The following is a 24,399-nucleotide window of genomic DNA, read 5'->3' as shown; positions in this document are numbered from 1 at the left end:
CCCCATGATGAAGAGATTTTCTTACAGAAAGCAGAAGTACCACATCTGAATATTAATTGAATATTAATAAAATGAGATGAAAAATATGCCCGGCGTTTAAAGTTGATATACATTGATATGTTTTTTAATTAATTATTTGAAAGAGAGATCTTCCATCCACTGGTTCACTCACCAGATGGCCGTAACAGTCAGGACTGGGCCAGACTGAAGCTAGGAGCTTCTTCCACATCTCTGAAATGGGCGGCAGGGGTCCAGACACTTGGCCGTCTTCTGCTTTTCTCAGGCCATTAGCAGGGATCTGAATCAGAAGTAAAGTGGCTGAGACTGGAACCAGTGTCCACGTGGGATGCCTGCATCAAAGACTGTGGCTTAACCCACTAATGCCACAACCCTGGCCTTTAAGAATATAACTTTTTTTTTAATTCATTATTTGAAAGGCAGAGGTACAGGAAGAGGGAAGGAGAGACAGAGATCTTCCATCCACTGGTTCACGCCCCAAATGTCTGTGACAGCCTGGGCTGGGTTAGGTGGAAGCAAGGAGCTAATGTTCTTTCTTTTTTTTTTTTTTTTTTTTTTTTTTTTTAAACAGGCAGTGGACAGTGAGAGAGAAAGAGAGAAAGGTCTTCCTTTTGCCGTTGGTTCACCCTCCAATGGTCGCCGCAGCCGGCGCACCGTGCTGATCCGATGGCAGGAGCCAGGTACTTATCCTGGTCTCCCATGGGGTGCAGGGCCCAAGCACTTGGGCCATCCTCCACTGCACTCCCTGGCCACAGCAGAGAGCTGGCCTGGAAGAGGGGCAACCGGGAAAGAATCCGGCGCCCTGACTGGGACTAGAAGCCTGTGTGCTGGCGCCGCAAGGCGGAGGATTAGCCTAGTGAGCTGCGGCGCCGGCCGAGCTAATGTAATTAATATTTTCTTTAATAGATTTATTTGAAAAGCAGAGTTACAAGAGGCAGAGAGAGAAGTCTTCCATCTGCTGGTTTACTCCCCAAATGGTCAGAGCTGGGCCAATCCGAAGCCAGGAGCCTGGAGCTTCTTCCAGGTCTCCTACATGGTGTAGGGGCCCAAGCACTGGGGCCATCCTCTACTGCTTTCCCAGGCCATAAGCAGGGAGCTGGTTTGGAATTGGAGCAGCTGGGACTGGAACTGATGCCCATATGTGATGCCAGCACTATAGGCAGTGGCTTTATCTGCTATGGCAAGCATTGTCCATGAGTTTTAATAGTTTTTATAAGTAAAATTTTTACTTAGTTTTATTAGCTAGAATTTTAAAATGTGTTTTGCTGCAAAATTTTCTTTAACTTTTGTGGAAGATTATGGGCATGAAATAGAATTAAACAATGTCATTTGACATTTTGGGTTGGCACATTTAGCTTTCTACTAAAAAAAGTTTTTTCTTCCATTCTTTGTGAAGAGCTGTCTTGGCTGAAAGGAAGAATACACAGGAAAATGGGTCTCTCTGGAAATTCTGTAACTGACAGAATTGAAACTTATTTGCTAAGAAATGTGGGCCAGGATGCACCTGTACAACAGCTTCAACTCAACACAAAGTTTTATGTAACTGAAGTTAAGCTTTCTAAAGATAATAATGGAAGATTTCAAAACATCAGTTCCCAGCTGTGTGGATATGTGTTGTTATTTGCAGCCAGACGTTTCAAAACCTAGTTAAAGGTTTTTTTTTTTTTTTTTATTTATTTTAAAATTATCTTAAGTAATTATTTACTCCAGAAATGGATTTTTTGGTAAGGATAAGTAATCCATCATCACATTATGCTCATTTTTGGATAACTGTTACAGGCTTGCTTGCATGTAAATTAAATTTCCAATAGTATAAGTTTGTGTCCATATAAAAATTGATTTGAATCACCTTAGTTCCTAGTAGTGTTCTTGAATAATTCTTACATAGCAGGGGGAAATAGCGATGATGTGTTTCGATGGTCTTCTCCATTTAGAAATAGATAGTGCACTGTTTAGAGAAGTATTTCATTCATGTATACACATACCAGGAAGACTTCCTGTTACCAAAATTGTTTTTTTTTTTTTTTTTAGATTTATTTATTTATTTGAAAGTGAGAGAAGGAGAGGCAGAGAGAGAGAGAGAGAGGTCTTCTTGGCTACAACGGCTGGAGCTTTGCCCACCTGGAGCCAGGAGCTTCTTCTAGGTTTCCCGTGTGGGTGCAGGGCCCAGGACTGGGGCCATCTTCTACTGCCTTGCCTGGCCATAGCAGAGAGCTGGATCAAAAGTGGAGCAGCCGTAACTTGAACCGGTGCCCATATGGGATGCCAGAACTGCAGGTGGCAGCTTTCCTTGCTAAGCCACAGCGCTGGCCCCAGTACTGGCTTCTTGAATTCAGTATCTGCCAAGTCTTTCAGAGCTGAAGCATAAGGCACAAGAAGAGGGGCACTCTTTTCTCAATGCAAACAACTCCTGGTAGCTGAAAACTTTCCCCATTCAACTGTTGTTGTGTGTCTCAGATACTTGCTTAATTTAGATGATTGAGCATCTACTATGTGCTAGATAATCATGGATTTCTATAATTTGAGTTTCTTCTCAAGCTTTTTTTTAAATTTATTTATTTGAAAGGCAGAGTTAGAGAGCACATGTGCCAAGAGACATCTTCATCTGCTGGTTCACTTCCTAGATGCCTGCAATGGCCAGGGCATGGGCTAGGCAAAAGCCAGGAGCCTCTTCTACGCCTCCTGTATTGGTGGCAGGGCCTCAAAAAACTGGGGCCATCTTCTACTGCTTTCCCAGGTATACTTGCAGGGAGCTGGATCTGAAGTGGAGCAGCCAGGACTCTAGCCGGCGCCCATGTGGGATGCTTGTGTCACAGGGGGAGGCTTAACCCACTACGCTAACAACACCAGCTCTTCTCTTGAGCTTTTAATCAAGAGATAGGCCTTTGCAAAAACAATGCAGTATCCAGTAGACATGGTAGATGTATAGAGATGCAAAATCTATGCTAGTGTAAATGTGGGAAAGAAGTTTGAACATAATGATGTGACCTTCTAACAAGTGCAATATTAGAATGAAGGATTTTTGCTTAAGGTTTTTTAAAAGTATCTTGGTAATATGGCTTTTATGATGGTGATACATTTTGTTAGGCCTAGGCAAAAACAGAGACATTTTACTTTTATACTACAGGAAATGTTGTTAGTAGAAGACAATAAATGCTGTGATCTAGGTTTTATGTAAAGGCGTGCAGCCAATGGAAAAAAGGTGACATTAGTTTAAATTATCTCTAGTCTTTTTTTTTTGACAGAGTGGACAGTGAGAGAGAGAGACAGAGAGGAAGGTCTTCCTTTTTTCCATTGGTTCACCCCCCAATGGCTGCTGTGGCTGGCGCACCTCACTGATCCAAAGCCAGGAGCCAGGTGCTTCTCCTGGTCTCCCAAGCGGGTGCAGTGGCCAAGCACTTGGGCCATCCTCCACTGCACTCCCAGGCCACAGCAGAGAGCTGGAAAGGATGAGGAGAGACCGGGACAGAATCCAGCGCCCCGACTGGGACTAGAACCCGTTTGCCGGCGCCGCAGGTGGAGGATTAGCCAAGTGAGCTGTGGCACTGGCCATTATCTCTAATCTTCACAAGGATTTTTTTTTTTGGTTTGTTTGCTTGAGGTAAATGGATTATTGTTATTTAATGGAACTCTTACAATACTGTTTTTATTGTCCAAATTACGTTCATAGAAGGAAGAAGTTTGATATGAAATAATTATAAGGATTACAATTAGCTGTGTATGGGGTACTAACAGTATAAACAATTTTCTATTGCATTTCTAGCATCTTTTATACTAAAGGATACACCTAGTATGCAGTGGCTTATTTTAGTGAATACTACATTATTTATTTCACTTTTTTTGCTCAAATGATTCACAGTAGATGGAGCTTGTTCCTAGATGCACCACATTCCCATGAGTATTTGCAAACTGCAGTGAATAATAGCAAATTACAAATAATTTTGTTTATATAGTGCTGGGGGTTTTACTTCTTGTGGCAGTCTTCATTAAGGTAATTTAGAAATTATGATCTCTTTATGATTGAACTTTTTTTTTTATTTTTTTTATTTATTTTTTTTTTTGTAATTGAAAGGCAGAGTTACAGAGAGAGAGCTCCCATCTACTGGTTCACTCCCAAAATGGTTGCAACAGCTAGTACTGAGTCAGACTGAAGCCAGGGGCTTCATCCTGGTCTCCCATGTAGGTGCAGGGTCCCAAGAACTTGGGCCATCTTCCACTACCTTCCCAGGCACATTAGTTGGGAGTTGAGTTGTAAGTAGAGGAACCAGGAGTTGAACTGGTGCCCATATGGGATGCCTGCTCTGCAGGCAGCAGCTACCTGCTGTGCCATAACACTGGGCCAAAGATAAAACTTCTGAATGTATGCGTTATTTATATTAGTTTAAGCTTTACTATAGATAGATTGAAATATAAACAAAAATATGGATAGTAGAAGATGAACTCTGTGCGTGTCATATATCCTTGGTTTATTTTATCTTATGGCCAATGTATTTTCTTTTAATGTGTATCTCTTTGAAAGAGTATGGTGTGTGTGGAGGGGGCAGAGACAGACATCTTCCATCCACTAGTTCATTCCCCAGATGGCCACAGTGGCCAAGATAGGGCCAAGCCAAAGCCAGGAGCCATGTGGTCTCCCACAAGGGTAGCAGAGGCCCAAACTCTTGGGCCATGCTGTGCTGCTTTTCCCAGGCCATTACCAGAGAGTTAGATTGAAATGGACCATCTGGGACGGGACGTGCACTGACGTCAGTATGGGATGCCAGTGTTGCAGGTGACAGCTTTACCTGCCATGCTGCAATGCTGGCCCTATGGCCAAACTATTTTAATCTCTTGACTCTACTATGTATTAGCTTTCCCACTTGATTATTTTGAAACATGTAATTCCTACATGTGTGTTAGTTTTTGGTATTATATGTAATAATGGGGAAAAATGTCATTAAGTTTTGCCTAGTTGTTGTAAAAGAATAAGTTTTTTTATTGTGTCATTGATACTGAAATATATATTTGTATTATGCAAACTTGTATTCTTCATTAGTTCGTTCCCTTAACCCCTACTAGAGAATATTTTAAGTATACATCAGATTCAATATGACTGATCCAAACAGTCATCTTTGAAGTTAGTTGTATTAAAAGTTGCCCTTCCAAGCATTTGTTGTAGCAGTTTTATTTTGATTTCTTCAGTCAGACACCTTATATGATTTAATCATATTTTACTTTATAATACAGTTTTGTCTTGGGTTAGTAGTTAAAAATGTTCAAAGGAACTGATGTTTTTGCTAGGCAAGGCCTAAAAAATCAGTGATGCTGCTTTTTTTCAGAGTCATGCCAGTGGGAAACTATTTTTCATATTTTCTGAAACAGGTGTTCATCACAGTAGTTAAGACTCTACTTTGGGTGCCTGTATCCTTTATCCAAGTGCTTTGGTTGGAGTCCAGGTTCCACTTCCAGTTCAAGCTTTCTGCTGATGTGCAGATAATGACTCAAGTGGTTGGGTCTCTGCCACCCATGTGGGACAGCTGGATTGAGTTCTAGGCTGTTGGCTTCATCCTGGCTCAGCCCAGACTGTTGCCATTATTTGCAAAGTGAACCAACAGATGGAAGTTAGTTTCTGAGTATGTCTGTTTCTTCCTTTCAAATAAAAGAAAAATGAAAACAATTTAAAGAACAGCAAAAGCTTAGGTCCTTCTGGGTCAGAACCTGCATTATAAACCAGATCTCCAGGTAATCCATGTGTACATGGAAGTTTGAGAGGACTTGCACTAAAATTTTTTTTTCTGAAACCTTTGGTTGTAACTAATACTGTTTCATCAAATTTCTGTTTTATATACGTGTGTGTAAATGTTGTATTATGATGCAATGTAGTTTCAGCCATGGCCCCAAATGCTTGAAAGATTGCTTTCCTTTGTCCACTAATTCAGTTTTTTCTTGCCTTTAATGATAGTAATAACTTGTTACCTACTACATTTCACATTGTTTTCTGCAGACATGAGAAAATTGAGAATGGCATATAAAAATAAAAGTCCCAACTTAATTCTGGGATCTAGTTAGGAGGTACAGTGCATGCATGGAAATAGTTATAATGTTGAGAAAGAAATATTAGTAACATGAGAAAAATATTGTGGGACATGAGTTGGAACCATGAGCTGTTAGGAGGGAAATCCAGGGTGACTATGTGAAGGACAGATACTCTTAAAGAGTGGGAAGTTTTGTCAGTTGCTTTTTTTTTTTTTTTAAGATATTTATTTATTTGAGAGACAGAAAGAGGTCTTCCATCCACTGGTTAACTCCCCAAATGGCTGCAATGGCTGGAGCTGAGCTGATCCAGAGCCAGGAGCCAGGGGCTTCATCTATGTCTCCCACGTGGGTGCAGGGGCCCAAGGACTTGGGCCATCCTCTTCTGCTTTCTCAGGCATATTAGCAGGAAGCTCTATCGGAAGTGGAAGAGATAGGACTTGAACCAGTGCCTACGTGGTGCGCTGATGTAGCATGCCTGGGCTTTAACCCGCTGCGTCATAGCACCGGCCTCTGTCATTTGCTTTGAAGAGGAAACATTGACCAGGGAGGAGAAAAGTAGAAAAGTATGTGGAATGTTCCATTCCGGATTCAGAACCCTAAAATCACTCCAGAAAGCCTTGCCCTGATTTTATTTCCCCCACCTCCAGTTCCTCAGGAATGGAAACATTGCTATCTTGCTGATACAGTTTTCTTCCCCCCCCCCCCCCCATGACATTTTTTCTTCTGTAGAAAACCTTAATATTTACCACTTGAGAAGATGAGAGCATTCCAGTAATATATATACATATATATAAAGCTTGTTTTTTCAAAAATATTTATTGTACAAACAGTATATTGTACTCATGACAGAACCAGTTAAAACACGATTTTGTTGCCCCTAAAACACAGTAGCTTAAGTAGTTATTTATTTTTCACTCCTTTGTAAGTGAGCTCTGCTCTTTGAGGTTATTCAGGTACCCTGGCAGGTTTGAGGAACAGGTTTGTTACTCTTTTTTAAACTTTTTTTAAAGATTTATTTTATGTATTTGAAAGAGTGACAGAAAAATATCTTCCATCTGCTGGTTCACTCCCCCAGTGACCCCAGTGGTCAGAGCTGGGTCAGGCTGAAGCCAAGAACTCCCAAGTGAGGCTACCATGTTGGGTGGCAGGGGTCCAGGTACTTGGAGGACCATCTGCTACTGCTTTCCCAGGTGCATTAGCAAGGAGTTGAATTGGAATTGGAGCAACTGGAACTTAAACAGGTGCTCTGATGTGGGAGGCCAACATTGCATGAGGCAGCTTCACTTGCTGTACCACAACGCGCCACCTCCAGGTTTGCTTTTTTTTTTTTTTTTTAAGATTTATTTGAAAATCAGAGTTAACACAGAGAATGAGAAAAAGAGAGAGAGATTGAGCTTCCATCTGCTGGTTCACTCCCAAAAGTGTCCACAATGGCCAGAGCTGGACCAGGCCAAAGCCAGGAGTCAGGAACTTCCCCCAGATCTCTCCTGTAGGTGCAAGGGCCCAAGCTTCTTGGGCCATTTTCCTCTGCTTTCCCCGGCATGTTAGCAGGGAGCTGGACCAGAAGTAGAGCATCCGAGTCTAACCAGTGAAGCTTGCTATTCTTGACGTATCCAGTGGTTGCCATTTTGAGCAGGCCGGAAAGAGGTGGAGAAGAGAATATAAGGCAAGAAACTTCATTTTAAGGCTGTGATCTGTCAATCACGGTATTTCTAGTCATATCTCATTGGCCAACTCCTGTTCCCCTGGCTATGCCTAGCTGAAGCTGGAAGTCTTTAATTTTTAGCTAAGTGTGCATGTGCCAGCCAAACTGCAGGGGACAGTTACCTAACACTAGAGGACAACGAAGTGGTGGGTGAGGAAGTACAAAGTCAGCAAGTAAAAAGTTTTCCTACCACAATTATTAAGGAATTTTTTAAAAATAAATTCTGTTATCCTAAGAAACAGGTGGCTTTCGTTCTTCTGTTTCAGTTCTCCAGATGTATTTGTACACTTGTTATTCCTGGGTTGGGGGTTTATTTTTTTCCCTTAGCCTTCCTTCTCTGAGCCCCAATTTGTATATAATATGAAAAACAATTAGATGAGAACCGTAAGGTCTGGTACATCTCTCTGGCTAGTAATAATAACCATTACTTCCTTTTCTCATTAAAACACTTGATTTGAAGATGGTAATGTACATAAAGGTTTTTAAGTTTTTTAAGTTTAAAGGTTTCAAAATGGTGACTGTCCAGGAGAGAAGACAGTAAAAAGGAGATGGAGATGGATGCTGGACTTTGACCATAACTTACCTTACAGCTCTGAAGTTGGATCCTTGTAATAATAAAGCAGCATTAAACATTAAGTGAAAATGAATCAAAAGCAAATGACTATACCAAATTGGTGGCTGCACAGAAATAAATGATTTCAGCTGACTTAACAGTAGTAATTTGACTACTGGAAGCAAGGATTCTTGAGGTCTAAAGGAATTGTGGAAGTCTTGTCTTTTAGTAATTGTACTATTTATAGTAATGGTATTATTTTGAAACTATTATAATGATATTTTAAATTAAGATAAAGTGAACAAATAATTTTTATCTTTTCACATGAGGATTATTAAAGTATACATCGATTAAATTTTAAGATGCCTGAGACTGAATGTATGTGAGGGGAGTCTGGATTATTTGAAGTAAGATACAAGCTGGTAATTGTAAAGCTGCGAGGTAGTTACACAGTAGTTATATTGTTCTATTTATATTTGAAATTTATATAAAAATAAGATTGAAAGGCTTTAATTTGGATTGTGTCTTAGTCTATTTTCTGTTGGTATAATAGAATAACCACAAACTGGGTAAATTTATAAGCAATTGGAATTTATTTGACCCTGATTCTGGAAGCTGGGAAAACCAGATTCAGAGAGCCACATCTAGTTAGGCCCTTCTTGGCGGGAGAGTGAGTGAGCACTTAACAACCGAACCTCCTCTTAACATTTCAGGGTATGGAATCCTGGTACTCCCATGTGATATGCTAGGATAAAAGCTTGCCCATCTCTTACATGAAAGGAAACATACCATGAATGTTGTGATCATTGCGTAACAGTAAATAAAATAGCCTACAATAGAATAATTCAATAAAATACTTAAAACTTTTTTAAAAATCATTTATTTGTTTATGATTTATTCATTTATTTGAAAGACAGAGTTAAGGAGAGGGAAAGAGATCTTCCATCCATTAGTTCATTCCCCAGATGACCATAATGGCTGGGATTGGGCTAGGCTGAAGCTAGGATCTGGGAGCTTTAGCTGGGCTCCCCACATGAGTAGCAGGGGACCAAGTCTACCTTCCTAGACTGTTACCAAGGAGATGGATTGGAAGTGGAGCAGCTGGGACTTGAGCTGGTACACATGTGGGAGACCTATGCCACAATGCCAGGCCCCCTTTATATTTTCTAATACGGAAGGTAAACACATTATAATAATAAACCTATGCTATGAGAGTAACCTAGGCCTCTACCAGGACCTCTTCCTAAATAAATGCGAAAGGAAAAATTTCTGGCCGGCGCCGCAGATCAATAGGCTAATCCTCCACCTTGCGGCGCCGGCACACCGGGTTCTAGTCCCGGTTGGGGCACCGGATTCTGTCCCGGTTGCCCCTCTTCCAGGCCAGCTCTCTGCTGTGGCCAGGGAGTGCAGTGGAGGATGGCCCAAATGCTTGGGCCCTGCACCCCATGGGAGACCAGGATGGGTGCCTGGCTCCTGCCATCGGATCAGCGCGGTGTGCCGGCTGCAGCGCGCCGGCTGCGGCGGCCATTGGAGGGTGAACCAATGGCAAAAGGAAGACCTTTCTCTCTCTCTCACTGTCCACTCTGCCTGTCAAAAAAAAAGGGGGGGGGGAATTTCTACATTTATTTAAGAATTTTGATTTGTTAACAAGCAATTTTGACTAGCTCTTAACCTAGGAAGACTAAGTAAAGTTTATATTATAATAAGAATGCAGATCTACTGGGATGCCCGTGATAGAAAATACATTAAGGTGTCACTTGGGATGCTCACATCTCATATCAGAGTGCTGAGTTGGAGTCCTGGATGCTTTGCTTTTCTTCCTGCTTCCTGCTAATGCATATCCTTGGAGCTGCCAGTTGATGGCTTAAGTATTTGAATCCCTCCCACCTACCTGGGAGACCCAGTTGAGTTCCAGTCTTGGCTTTGATCTGGCCCAATCCTGGCTGTTGTACGCATTTAGGGAGTGAACCTAAAGTTTAAAGGTTGCTCTGCCTCTCATTCACTCTTTTTTTTTTTTTTTTTTTTTAAGAGTTATTTATCTGAAAATCAACTAGAGAGAGGCAGAGGGAGAGAGAGAGGGCTTCTATCTGCAGGTTCACTCCCCAGATGGCTTCAGCTGAGGAATTGGGCTGATCAGAAGCCAAGAGCCAGGAGCTTTTTCTGGGTCTCCCATGCAGGTGCAGGAGCCCAAGGACTTGGGCCATCTTCTGCTTTCCCAGGCCATAGCAGAGAGCTGGGTCGGAAGTGGAGCAGCTGGGATTTGAACCAGCATCCATATGGGATGCCAGCACTGCAGGCAGTAGCTTTACCCACTGTGCTACAGCGCTGGCTCCTCATCCACTCTTTAACTGTGCCTTTCAAACAGGTAAGAATAAATATTTAAACAATGAATAAAGGGCTGGGGCGGGCATTGTGGCTTATCGGGAAGGTTAAGCCTCTGTCTGTAATGCTGTCATCCCATCTGGGTGGTGGTTCAAGTCCTGGCTGCTCCACTTCCAATCCAGCTCCCTGCTGATGGCCTGGGAAAAGCAGCAGCAGATGGCCAGTCCCTGCACCCACGTGGGAGACTTGGATGAAGCTCTTGACTCTTGGCTTCGGCTTGGCCTATTCCCTGCTGTTGCAGCCATTTGGGGAGTGTTCTAGAGGATGCAAGATACTTATCTCTGTCTCTCTTTCCATAACTACCTTTCAAATAAATCTTCAAAAAAAGGAAAATGAATATAGTGCTATGAAAGAGTTTACAAAATTCAGTTATTCATCCATCTGCTTTGCAAGTATTGAGTGAAAGCCCATGGAGAAGATACTATCAGGTACCCTGAAAAATAAGTAATATTCTGATGAAATTTCTAAGCAATTAAGGATGTACATCTCTGCATAACTCTTTCTTGAAGAATAAACTTAACAGCACTTCTTAATGTTCTCCAATTACTTACCAGACTTGGTTGTATCTTTAGTGCTCCCCATTTACCTGGATCAGTTGTCAGATGCTTGTATTAAAGTTAAGGGCCCAACAAATAATTCTCAAAGTTTATTAAATAAATAAGAGTTTTCTATTACTTGGTGGGTTGAAGGAGAAATAAAATTTTCATGTGTTAGAAATAATGTCTTTTCTGACATTGATGCTAAAATTTGTTTCAAGGGATTCAAATAGACTACAACAGTTTTTTTCATTTGTGTCTTGTTTTAAATTGAAGATACTATGCTGCTCTTGAACCTCACACTTGTGACAAAAGGGTAGACAGGTGGTACAACAATCTTGATAACATAAGCTTTTTGAAGACAGTTTTATTGTTTACTGTTTCTCTGAAGAAAATAATTCTTAAACTAGATTTTAAAATCATTGTTATGCCTATTCATACTTTAAGCATTCCAAGGTTTTTTTTTAAGAAAGCTTTTATAAATACAAATTTCATATGTATAGCTTTAGGAATATAGAGGTTCTTCCCCCCATACCCACCCTCCCACCCCCGTTCTCATCCCACCTCCTACTTCCTCTCCCATCCCATTCTTCATTAAGATTCATTTTTAATTATCTTTTTATACAGAAGACCAACTCTATACTAAGTAAAGATTTCAGTAGTTTGTACCCACACAGACACACAAAGTATAAAGTATTGTTTGAAGAGAAGTTTCACTATTAATTCTCATAGTACAACTCATTAAGGACAGAGGTCCTATATGGGGAGTAAGTGCGCAGTGACTCCTGTTGTTGATTTAACAATTCACACTCTTATTTATGATGTGTGTAATCACCCGAGGCTCTTGTCATGAGCTGTCAAGGCTGTGGAAGCCTTTTGAGTCCATAGACTCTGTCAGTATTTAGACAATGCCATGAACAAAGTGGAATTTCTTTCTTCCCTTCAGAGAAAAGTACATGCTTCTTTGATGGCCCCTTCTTTCCACTGGGATCTCACTCACAGAGATCCTTCACATAGGTCATTGTTTGCCAGTGTCTTGGCTTTCCACGTCTGAAATGCTCTCCTGGGCTTTTAAGTCAGATCTGAATGCCTTAAGGGCTGATTCTGAGGTCAGAATGCGGTTTAGGGCGTTTGTTATTCTATGAGTCTGCTATGTGGGCAAGCATTCTAAGTTTTATCTAACTTGTAGACTCAAAAGTCTTCCTGCAAACTTTTATTTTTGTATCCAGGAATAAATATTAAGTCTGCTCTGGACAAGAATTACTTTTAATTTTGAAGTCTATTTTCTTAGAGTAATACCTCCATCTAGCGGCAGTTTTTGAAAATTACAGAAGAGGACAAGAAACATGTTTTCATGTACATGGTAGATTTTTAAAATTATTTTGGAGGAAGTTTGTGATCTTTCTGCTTATGTGGTAGCCAAGACTATACTAAGTCTATTGACTATGCCAGATACAATAGACTTACATCATTTCTTTTTCAAATTCGGTTGGCCTTGGACAATTACACTATGAAATAATGTTTAATTATTTTAATTATTTCAGACTTTCCACCAACATTTAATAAAAACTAAATTCCTAATTAATTTAGTTTGAATTCTGTTTTTTTTTTTTTTTTTCTTATTCTAGTCAGTCGGACGATGATTCTGGGTCAGCCTCACGCTCTGGATCTGGCTCAAGTTCGGGGAGCAGCAGTGATGGAAGCAGTAGCCAGTCAGGAAGCAGTGACTCTGACTCTGGATCCGAATCAGGGAGTCAGTCAGACTCTGAGTCAGATACTTCCCGGGAAAACAAAGTTCAAGCAAAGCCACCAAAAGTTGATGGAGCTGAGGTAATAAAAATGTATATAAGAAATAAAAATGTATATAAGAAATAGGCTTCTTTGTTTCTTTAGGAAAATTTATAGGCTTGGTTTTATAATATTTAACTTTTAAAGTATTTTTAAACATGAAAATTAACTTCTAGTTATTCTCTAACTTGTGGCTATATGTCTGCACTAATTGCCCAAGAAGCAATCTAACTGTAAAACAGCAATTGCAAAATAAATGTACATACAAATGCTTTTTTCCTCTTTCTTAGGCCGAAGTTGTATTTCATAAATACTTACCTTACAGAAAAAAGTATATAAGAGACTTCATGACTTGTTAACCTTATGGTATATACTGTGTGATTATTGTTATCTTATTATCTCTGCTGTCAAGTTCTTCACAGGAGATACTTGATTACTAAAAGTGGTTGAGTTTAATACAAGTCTGCTTCTTAAAAGGTGAATAGCAGAATAGGGTAGGGTTATTCTTTTTGGAATAAGCTCCTATAAGATGCACCAAAACTTGTCTGTACTTCATGATTTTATGTATAGTGCGTTATTACTCAGGGTAATAGTTCATGATGAGATAAGATGCTTAGGCAGTATGTAAATCAATATAGCTTCTTCCATGGAGAAAATCTGATAACATAGGTAACCACACTGTGAGTAGCACTAGTATAACATTATTTTGTTTTTGAAAAAATATTTTTAACACCTAAAGGGTATTAATATTCTCTGTGAAACTCAGTACCATAATTTTTATATACACATGAAGCATAGCATTTTAATTATTTTATAGTGATTCTATATATAATATGGGTAAGGAAAATAGTATTAGTTTATTGGTGGAGAGTAGTGGAAATGAGAGTGATGTTTTTCAAGAAACTAACCTTTTGAGTTTTCTAAACATTTTTTTTATGTTTCACTGTTGGATATTTCTGTTACAGTTTTGGAAATCCAGCCCTAGTATTCTGGCTGTTCAGAGATCTGCAATGCTCAAGAAACAGCAGCAGCAGCAGCAGCAGCAACAACATGAAGCTTCATCTAATAGTGGATCAGAAGAGGTGAGTTTCTAGTATGAACTATTTTTAAAGTATATGTGATGCTTAATCCTTAAATGCTATTTATAAAATTATTATAAACAGTAAGTGCTTTGAAAGGATAGGAAACACTTATGTTTAAAAATATATATGAGTCTTGAAATATAGACATGTCATTATCCAAAAAATAAGCAATAAGAGTCTTTTTATTTGCTCATCATAATAAAGCTAGAAATGTGAAATCTGAGGGAAATAATTAAACACATAAAGACATCTATGAATGAGGGAATGTTCAATCATCAGATCATTTTTATACAGAATATTAATACTATTTATGACATTTTTAAAAGAATAGACTGCAGCTGAAATCAGTGTAGCTTCTGTACATATGCAAGAACAAAAAATTCAAGAATAATGATGGGGTTGGACCTTTGACCTGGTGGTTGAGATGTCCACGTCTGCTTCCCAGAGTGTGCAGGCTGGAGTCCCAGCTCTGGCTCCCATTCGAGCTTGCCAGTGCAGATCCTGGGAGGTAGCAAGCAATGGCTCAAGTACTTCAGTTCCTGCCACCCACATAGGAGACCTGAATGGAGTTCCCAGCTCCTGGCTCTAGGCTCAGCTCAGCCTTGGCTATTGCAGGCATTTGAGATTTGGAAGTGAACTGGTAGTTGGCCTGCCTGTCTGTCTGCATCTTCATCTCTCCTCCTTTCCCCTCCACCTCTACCTCCCTCCGCCCAGCTTCTCAATTAAAAAAAAAAAAAAAAAAAAACCACTAATATAGAAGAAAAACGTTGGGGCTGGTGCCGTGGCTCACTTGGTTAATCCTCCACCTGCAGCGCTGGAATCCCATATGGGCGCTGGGTTCTAGGTCCCAGTTGCTCCTCTTCCAGTCCAGCTCTCTGCTGTGGCCCGGGAACACAGTGGAGGATGGCCTAGGTGCTTGGGCCCCTGTACCCACATGGGAGACCAAGAGGGAGCACCTGGCTCCTGGCTTCGGATTGGTGCAGTGCCGGCCATAGTAGCCATTTGGGGAGTGAACCAACGGAAGGAAGACCTTTCTCTCTGTCTCTCACTGTCTATAACTCAAAAAAAAAAATGTTAGTTGAAAATTTGGCACACCAGCAACTAGGTTTTCATGTTGTGTCCATCCAGAGATGGTAGATTTTAGGACTGTACAAAATATTGACATTACAATATTTATATGATTTTACTGTTTTATTTGCAATATAAAGTTTATTAATTAATAATATAAATACAACATAGGTACTTTTATTAGCAAAGCAAATGTTAAATAATACAGCAAGTAAAAATTTGTTATCCGATTCTACTCATCAGTGAATGACACTAACTTTATTTTTCTCTATAGGATTCCTCTAGTAGTGAAGATTCTGATGACTCATCAAGTGAGATCAAAAGGAAAAAGCATAAAGAGTATGTCCACTTGACTGCTTTCCTATTAGGAAACTCTTAATTTTTTTTTATTTCTTTATGTATGGAATTTCCTCCTGAAAGTAGATTTGTATATTCTTGGCTATAGTATTTTATAATTTAATGAAACCAGTTTTTGCACCATCTCTTATTCTCATGTTACTTCTCTTCCCTACATATATTTTTAAATTTTAAAGATCTATTGATTCATAATATCAGAAAGCGTTAATTTGGGAAACTTAGGTGTGTAGGCACTATAATGTCTGCCAGTAGCTATCCCTAAAATTCATGTGCACATAAAATTTACTTAATCTGTAGAATCATAAAGAAATTCAGTGTAATTGCCCAAAGATCATGACCCAGAATTCTTAAGAATACTTCAGATTCTTAGTTCATATTCATTTTAATGATTTGGTGCCTTTCTCTTCAGAAATACTCTGTAGTTTTATCTTCATTTTTTCTGTTTGCCTTTTTTTTTTTTTTTTTTAATTATTTATTTGAAAGGCAGAGTTAGAGGGAGAAAGAGCAAGAGATCTTCCATCTGCTGGTTCTCTCCCCAAATGGCTGTAACAGCTTAATCTAGGAGCCCAGAAATCCATCTGGGTTTCCCACACAGATGGCCAGAGACCCAAGTACTTAGACCATCTTCCACTGCTTTCTCAGGCTCATCCACCTGCAGCGACCAGGACTTGAATTAGCACCCATGTAGGATGCCATTGTCATAGGCAGTAGCTAACTCCCTGCGTCAAGACACTGGCCCCTCTGTTTGCCTTTGATATTCTGCACATTTTGGTGTGTCTAACTTTTAATTTATTTTTCCTGCGGGACTCTCTTAATATAGAGATATCTTTTATTAGTTTCTGAGAGCTTAGTCATTGTGTATATGAATATTTTCTATTTCTCATTCTGTAAATAAATCTCTTTGGTTCTGTATTAATGGATGTATATTGATTCATTCAGTTTATCTTCCATGAATCTTACCATATCATGTACTAATCTCTATTGCTGTACCATATTCTAATTTCTTCAGATCTGTCTGCTAGTTTTAAATGAAAAATCATTGAACTTTTCACCTTCTATGTTTTATTCATAGCTTTTTAACTCTTCCACTGAGTTATTAGTTTCTAAATTTAACATGGTTTCAGCAAATAGCATTAAAAAATTTGGGATGATGGATAGACTGCTTTGGATATTGAAAGAGCAATTTATATTATGAACAATTAAAGTAGAGACTTTTTCATATGTTTTACTTGTTGCTCTTCCCAGTATGTAAACTATAGAAAGATATCAAGATAAACAGTCTTGTTCTATTATATTTTTTATCATAAGTTTTGACATATATGCTTGCTTATGTAACCTTCAGCATATATTGTAACAAGAGCAATGGAGCAGAAACAATAGCTGAAACAAGATATATTATTTATTAGAATTTCATTTGAGCTTTACAAATTGACAGACTATTAACGTGTGCATAAAGAATTTTTCTGTACATGTTGAATGGAATGAAATAGACTAAAAATAGTAATTAAGTCGGTAGTCATTGAATGTTGGTTAGTTAGGTGCTGTTTTTGTTTTTACATTTCTTATATTTTAACCTTTTTTAAAAAAATATTTATTACTGGGGTTGGTGCTGTGGCGCAGTGAGTAAAACCACAGCCTACAGTGCTGTGCTGGCATCCCATATGGGTGCTGGTTTGAGTCCTGGCTGCTTCACTTCCAGTCCAACTCTGCTATGGCCTGGGAAAGCAGTAGAGTTAGCCCAAGTCCTTGGGCCCCTGTACCCGTGTGGGAGATCCAGAAGAAGCTTCAAGTTCCTGGCCTTGGATTGGTGCAGCTTCGGCTATTGCAGCCAACTGGGGAGTGAACCAGCAGATGGAAGACTTCTTTTTCTGCCTCTCCTTCTGTTTAATTCTGACTTTCAAATAAATAAAATAAATCTTTAAAAATATATATTTATTATTTATTTGCTTGCTTATTTGAAAGTCAGAATTACAGAGAGGAAGAGAGACAGAAAGAGATCTTCTGTCCGCTGATTCACTCACCAATTGTCCACAATGGCCAGGGCTGGGCCAGGCCAATGCCAGGAGCCAGGAGATTCAACCAGGTCTCCCACTAGAGAGGCAGGGCCCACGTACTTGGGCCATCTTCCACCGTTTTTTCCCATGCCAATAGCAGGGAGCTGGATTGGAAATGGAGCATTGGAAACTCAAACAGTGGGATGCCAATGTCACGGGCAGCGACTTTACCCACTGTGTCACAACTCCAGCCCCACTTTAAGCTATTCTCATTGAAGATGTACTTTTACCAATTTTAAAAGACATGTTTTACAGCCTCTAGAGAATTAAAACATTAAGATCTGTGTTTTTTAAAGATGTATTTGAAAAGCAGAGAGCTATTCCATCTGCTGGTTTATTCCCCAAAATAGGTGCAACAATGGGAGGCTCTTCCAAGTGGAAGCCAAGAGCTCCAAAGTCCATCCCCATCTTCCACATGGATGGTAAGGGCCCAGTATTTGGGCCATCGCTCTGCTGCCTTCCCAGTCACCTAAGCAGGGAGCAGGATTGGAAATGGATTCAAACTGGTGCTTGGTATGGTATGCTGCCATTGCAGGTGGCAGCTTAACCTACTATACCATAATGCCAATCCCTAGAATTTTTTTTTTGAGAGGGCAAATTCAATAACTGTATTCAATATTAAATCCCATGACCAAAATTGGCATACATTTTCATCTATAATGAGAATTAAGCTGTCATTTGTTGTTCATTGATGTACAGCTAAACAAATTACCAGAAAAGTCTCTGAAGAATATTTTCCTATTCTATGGTACTTAAGTTTTTACTAACGGTAGATAAATATTTTTAATATGAACTAAAAAATGAATTAGTTGATTTTATCATATTTGTGTTTTATTAGTGGCAAAATTTGCTGTCTGATGTAAGTATAAATAAAAATGCTTTGTAAATTTTCTGTGTAGTGAAGACTGGCAAATGTCTGGGTCAGGATCTCCATCTCAGTCTGGCTCAGATTCAGAATCTGAAGAAGAGAGAGAGAAAAGCAGTTGTGATGAAACGGAATCAGATTATGAGCCAAAAAATAAAGTTAAAAGCAGAAAACCTCAAAATAGGTGCGTATGATGTTTTTGGTTTTCTGTTGAGTATTGTTGACTTGGAAAGTACTCGTGTTTGTGTGTAATCTCTTAAATCTTTTTTTATGGTAACATTTCCTTAAAATGCTTTTTTCTTCCCTAGATCTAAGTCAAAAAATGCAAAGAAGATTCTTGGACAGAAAAAGAGACAGATTGATTCATCCGAGGACGATGATGATGAAGATTATGATAATGATAAAAGAAGTTCTCGTCGCCAAGCAACTGTCAATGTTAGCTATAAGGAAGATGAAGAAATGAAAACAGATTCTGATGACCTATTGGAAGTGTGTGGAGAGGATGTCCCTCAACCTGAGGAAGAGGAATTTGAAACAATAGAAAGATTTATGGATTGTAGAATTGGGAGAAAAGGAGGTATTAATATATATGTATACAGTTACTTAAATAGTATTGGCTTGGGGGAAAAAACTATTTCTTAAAATTTTTCAATTTTGAAAGTGCAGAGGATTTTTTTCTATTTCAGCTAGTTGCTATAATAGTGTGTTTTGCTTAGCCTGAGTATCTTCCCAGAAAATATTCAACTCTGACTCCAAGATATTTATTATTGATAATTAGAAAATTTCTAATACGTTATGTCTGAATTGTTGTTCTTTTGCTATACTGATTAACAGTTGCTGTTAGGTATTTTGAGTTTCTTAAAATGCTTGATTTGTGAAAATTTTTCTCTCATCTTGAGTGTAGATTTATGTTTAGTTTATGTTGACATGAAATTTTTGAAGATCATTTTTAACCATTTTAATTTCTAGTCATTGGTCTCTTGGTTATCAGTTATTATAAATTGGTAGGTAATCATAAACATACCACTGTCTTTTGACTTTGTTTTTTTTGAACGAGTACAGATTGAATGTCTCTGATCAGATAATCTGAATTACTTTGAAATCTGAAACACTGCTGGCCCATTTTGGATCAGGGATACTCAACCTGTACATATTTCTGAAACTATTTTCTTGAAATTTTGAGCCAGAAGGAAATAAATCCTAAAACAAAGTTAAATGGAATGTCTTGTGCTTTTAATTTCAGCTACTGGTGCTACTACAACCATCTATGCAGTTGAAGCAGATGGTGACCCAAATGCGGGATTTGAAAAAAACAAGGAACCAGGAGAGATCCAGTATTTAATTAAATGGAAAGGATGGTCCCATATCCATAATACTTGGGAGACAGAGGAAACGCTTAAACAGCAGAATGTTAGAGGAATGAAAAAATTGGATAATTATAAGAAAAAAGATCAGGAAACAAAACGATGGTAAATATGTTCTGTACCATACTTTTTTTAAAAGTAATTCTAAGTTTTGTTGATAAGGGATACAAAATCAATAATGAAGTGATAGCCTAAAATAATTATTTATAAACATTTCAAGGTAAAACTTTCAGGGATAGCATTACAATTAAAACTTTTAGGGGCCGGCGCCGTGGCTCAATAGGCTAATCCTCCACCTTGCGGCACCAGCACACCGGGTTCTAGTCCCAGTCAGGGTGCCGGATTCTGTCCCGGTTGCCCCTCTTCCAGGCCAGCTCTCTGCTATGGCCCAGGAGTGCAGTGGAGGATGGCCCAAGTGCTTGGGCCCTGCACCCCATGGGAGACCAGGAGAAGCACCTGGCTCCTGGCTTCGGATCAGCGCGATGCGCTGGCCGCACCGTGCTGGCTGCGGCGACCATTGGAGGGTGAACCAATGGCAAAAGGAAGACCTTTCTCTCTGTGTCTCTCACTGTCCACTCTGCCTGTAAAAAAAAAAAAAAACTTTTAGGGATATACATTACTATTTTCAAAGTTCAAAATCAGTGATGCCTTACTGCTTTCAGTTTCTTTATTATTCACACTTGGATTATGTGATAAGTGGTACTGTAGATAGTAGTTGAAGGGATGGGGGGGTATTTGGAGGATTTTGAAATATATTTTTGGATTAATAATTTTGCAGGTTGAAAAATGCTTCCCCAGAAGATGTGGAATATTATAATTGCCAGCAGGAACTTACAGATGATCTACATAAACAATATCAAATAGTGGAGCGTATAATTGGTTAGTAATAAATGATTCTGATTGGACTTTTTATCTTTTTAAGCTTGAAATAATTTGGAGAAAAATCATTACTACTTAAACATCAAATATAGTCACTTACATTTACTAAAAATCAAGTTGTCAGCTGGATGACTAGTTTTTATTTGTGTAGCCTTTATTAAGAAATAAGTCTGATAAGATTACATATACAAAATATAAATTGTGTACCCAATTTATCTCACAGCTCATTCCAATCAAAAGTCAGCAGCTGGTTATCCTGATTATTATTGCAAATGGCAGGGCCTTCCATATTCAGAGTGCAGCTGGGAAGATGGAGCTCTCATTTCCAAAAAGTTTCAGGCATGCATTGATGAGTATTTTAGCAGGAACCAATCAAAAACCACTCCTTTCAAAGACTGCAAAGTGAGTATTCTTTAGTACTTTTAATTATTGGCTATGTATGTATCATAAATATTATATGCCTAAGAGAGTTGGATTCTGAGTTAATATTGTCTGAATAGAGTACTTCTTGGTCTTGGTTAATGGGTAGACTTAGGAAGTTAGGTTCTTATAGTTGCTCTGTTTCCTTAAATGTGACACTTTTAGGTTTGCTGAGTGACGTGATTGGAAGACAGTAAATAAACTGGTGGTGGTGGTGTTGGTAGTGGTAGGAACTGAACTGGAGAGACCAAATAGCAAAATTTCTTTTGGAAAGTAAGGGTGTATGTTTGGTTTCAAAGGCAGGCTACAATTTCTTAGAATGAAGAAAAGGAGAAGAGGGGTGTACTCACAAGAAAGTATGCAGGACTGGCTTGTTTAATACTTTTGAAATCTTTGCAGTTAACCAAAGTTATTATTTTAATCAATTTCTATGCAAAAGGACAAATACTTCACTGTACATTCTTATTTGTGTAATAGGAAATAATCTTTGAGCAAATACTCAGATACATTTTGAGTCATGGAGTCTCTGAGATTGAGGATATGAGATGAAATTTAAAAAAATTATATTCAGGCTGCCACTGAGGGTAATGCCGTCGCCTGCGGTGCTGGTATTTCGTATGGGTGTTGGTTCAAGTCCTAGCTGCTCTAGTTCAATCCAGCTCTCTGCTGATGCATCTGAGAAAGCAGCAGAAGATGGCGCAAGTGCTTGGGTCCCTGCACCAACATGAGAGACCCGTAGAAAGTCCCTGACTCCTGTCTTTGGATCAGCTCCTCTGTGGCCCTCTTGGCCATTTGAGGAGTGAACCAGCAGATGGAGGATCTCTCTCCCTCACTCTGCCTTTTAAAAAAAATAAATCTTTAACATACATATACATAGTCAATGCTAAGATTTTCATTTTTTAAAGTTTTTTTTTTATTATTATTTGAAAGGCAGTTACAGAGAGAAGAGACAGAAAGAAAGATCTTCCCATCTGCTGGTTCACTCCACAAATTGTCTCAACTACCAGGGCTGGGCCAGGCTGAAGCCAGGATCCTGGAATTTCAACCATTCTCCCACGTGGGTGCAGGGCCTAAGTATTTGGGCCATCTTCCATTGCTTTCCAAGGCACACTAGCAAGGAGCTGGATCAGAAGTGGAGCAGCTGGGACTTGAACTGTTGCCTAAAGGATGACAGCATTGCAGATGGCAGCTTAACCCACTGTACTATACCTTTGGCATTTGTATAACTTACTCTATTTAATAATTCTATATACTAACATTTATTTCTACTAAAGGTATTAAAACAAAGACCAAGGTTTGTTGCCTTGAAGAAGCAACCATCCTATATTGGAGGACATGAAGGTTTAGAATTAAGAGATTATCAACTAAATGGTTTAAATTGGCTTGCTCACTCATGGTGCAAGTAGGTATATCTTCATTCATTTTTTTTTTTTTTAAGGTAGAGTTAACAGACAGAAGGATAGACAGATCTTTCATCTGGTGGTTCCCTCCCCAACTGGCTGCAGCTGCTGAGGCTGGGCCATGCTGAAGCCAGGAACATAGAATTCCATCTGGGTCTCCCATGTGGACTCCAAGCACTTGGGCCACCCTCCACTGCTTTCCCTTGTACATTAGCAGGGGCTGGATTTGAAGTGAAACAACAAGGACTTGAACCACCCTTGTGGGATGCTGGCATTGCAGGGGGCAGCTTAACTCAGTGTATTGCAGCCAGCCCCCGTATATATTTTGAATCATCCAATTTGAAGCAAGTCAGGATTTTACAAATACAGGATTAAGAAAATATTTCCGTTAACATAGAGTGTAAGATGGGCATTTTATGTGCAAGACTTTGTTTTCCTAATTTTTATAAATAATAATAGAAGAAAATTCAGTGGAGCTTTGATTTCTTATCTGTTGCAGTTTTTGTTTTTTTTTTTATCTTTATTGTTGCATTTCTTAATGTTTTCATTCAACTATAAAAATTATGTAAATACAATCTCTTCCCACACTACTCCTAGAATATTTCTCTGCTTCCTAGCTATTTCTGATACTTATTTAGTCCTTTGGTTTTTCCTGTGCCTGTGTACCCTGCTCGTGGGGGAATATAGTAATGTCTAGGGTGCACTTTAGCTATGATTTTCCACCAGTGTTCTTCCTACATACTTTTTATTTAATATATCCATATTCTATTCATAGATGAATTGTATCCTCCACTGAATAGTTGGTAAAAGATAACACTTCTTAATGTTTTCTGGACTAAAGTGGTACAGTCCTTTTTCTTTTCTATAATATTGGTGATTAGACAGATGCTTTTTTGTTTATTTGTATCTAATAAAAATGGTATATATAATACCTATCAGGTTAATTCCATTTAACTGCTCATGTAAATGTATATATATATGGTTTTAAAAGGTTTTTGTATATATTTGAATCTTTGTTGCATACATGACTTTTTTTTTTTTTTAACTTTGTAGAGGAAATAGTTGTATACTTGCTGACGAGATGGGCCTTGGAAAAACAATACAGACGATCTCATTTCTGAATTACTTGTTTCATGAGCATCAATTATATGGACCTTTTTTGTTAGTAGTACCACTCTCTACTCTCACTTCCTGGCAAAGGGAGATTCAGACATGGGCGTCTCAAATGAATTCTGTGGTTTATTTAGGGGACATTAACAGCAGAAACATGGTAAGTTTGTTTTCTCACAAATTGACACACCTGGGATTGCTTATATTTGAGGACATCTAATTTTTATAATCATAGGGTTTTTTAGCATAGAACTTGCCACGAATATGTGATCAAAACATGTTAATTGCTGTAATAAAAAATAAAATTTAGGTTTAATGTTACTTCATACTTCTTTCTGTTTATGACAAGTTTAAAATATACATGAAAGCAGTCAGAAGAGTATAATAATCTTCCCTTGCCTAGCCTCAGTTTCACAGTTTTAATTCATTGCTAGTTTTGGTCATTTGTACTCTGTTACACCCCTCCTCTCAGTTCTTGTGATGCACATCCCAAGCTTTCATTGATACATTTATAAATGTATTATAATGAAATGAATGAATCACTTGTGTTTTCTTAAATGAGAATTTTCTTCATTGAAAGATGTGCATTACAAATTTGCTTCATTTTTATATAAAATTTGAATATGCCACAGCATTTATGTTTTATTTATGATAAGAACAATGTAGCAAGTTGGGTTACATAATGAATAACTTTTATTGCATAAACATATACCTTGTTATTTGTGTGTTTGGGGTAGATTTAATTTTATGTTAGATATTCTAGTAAAAGTCTTATTAATTTGCTTATATGGGTCTTAAAATTT

At 38.7% G+C, this 24,399-nt stretch overlaps 1 protein-coding gene across 3 annotated transcripts in view; it reads left to right on the top strand.

The window, feature by feature from the left end:
• CHD1 (chromodomain helicase DNA binding protein 1) overlaps nucleotides 1–24,399 on the top strand; it is a 71,265-nt gene that overhangs the window by 5,155 nt on the left and 41,711 nt on the right. For all 3 annotated transcript variants that reach the window (XM_051853606.2, XM_051853604.2, XM_051853605.2), the window contains exons 3-12: nucleotides 12,838–13,039; nucleotides 13,963–14,079; nucleotides 15,422–15,486; nucleotides 18,458–18,607; nucleotides 18,732–19,000; nucleotides 19,667–19,892; nucleotides 20,566–20,666; nucleotides 20,890–21,068; nucleotides 22,361–22,488; nucleotides 23,540–23,756. In XM_051853606.2, the coding sequence (XP_051709566.1) occupies nucleotides 12,838–13,039; nucleotides 13,963–14,079; nucleotides 15,422–15,486; nucleotides 18,458–18,607; nucleotides 18,732–19,000; nucleotides 19,667–19,892; nucleotides 20,566–20,666; nucleotides 20,890–21,068; nucleotides 22,361–22,488; nucleotides 23,540–23,756 (1,654 nt within the window). The remainder of the gene's footprint in view (nucleotides 1–12,837; nucleotides 13,040–13,962; nucleotides 14,080–15,421; nucleotides 15,487–18,457; nucleotides 18,608–18,731; nucleotides 19,001–19,666; nucleotides 19,893–20,565; nucleotides 20,667–20,889; nucleotides 21,069–22,360; nucleotides 22,489–23,539; nucleotides 23,757–24,399) is intronic.

The sequence above is a fragment of the Oryctolagus cuniculus genome, chromosome 14, assembly GCF_964237555.1.
Source record: "Oryctolagus cuniculus chromosome 14, mOryCun1.1, whole genome shotgun sequence".
Lineage (NCBI taxonomy): Eukaryota > Metazoa > Chordata > Mammalia > Lagomorpha > Leporidae > Oryctolagus > Oryctolagus cuniculus.
The sequence above is the reverse complement of the archived record's forward strand: the minus strand, read 5'-3'. Positions and strand labels throughout refer to the sequence as shown.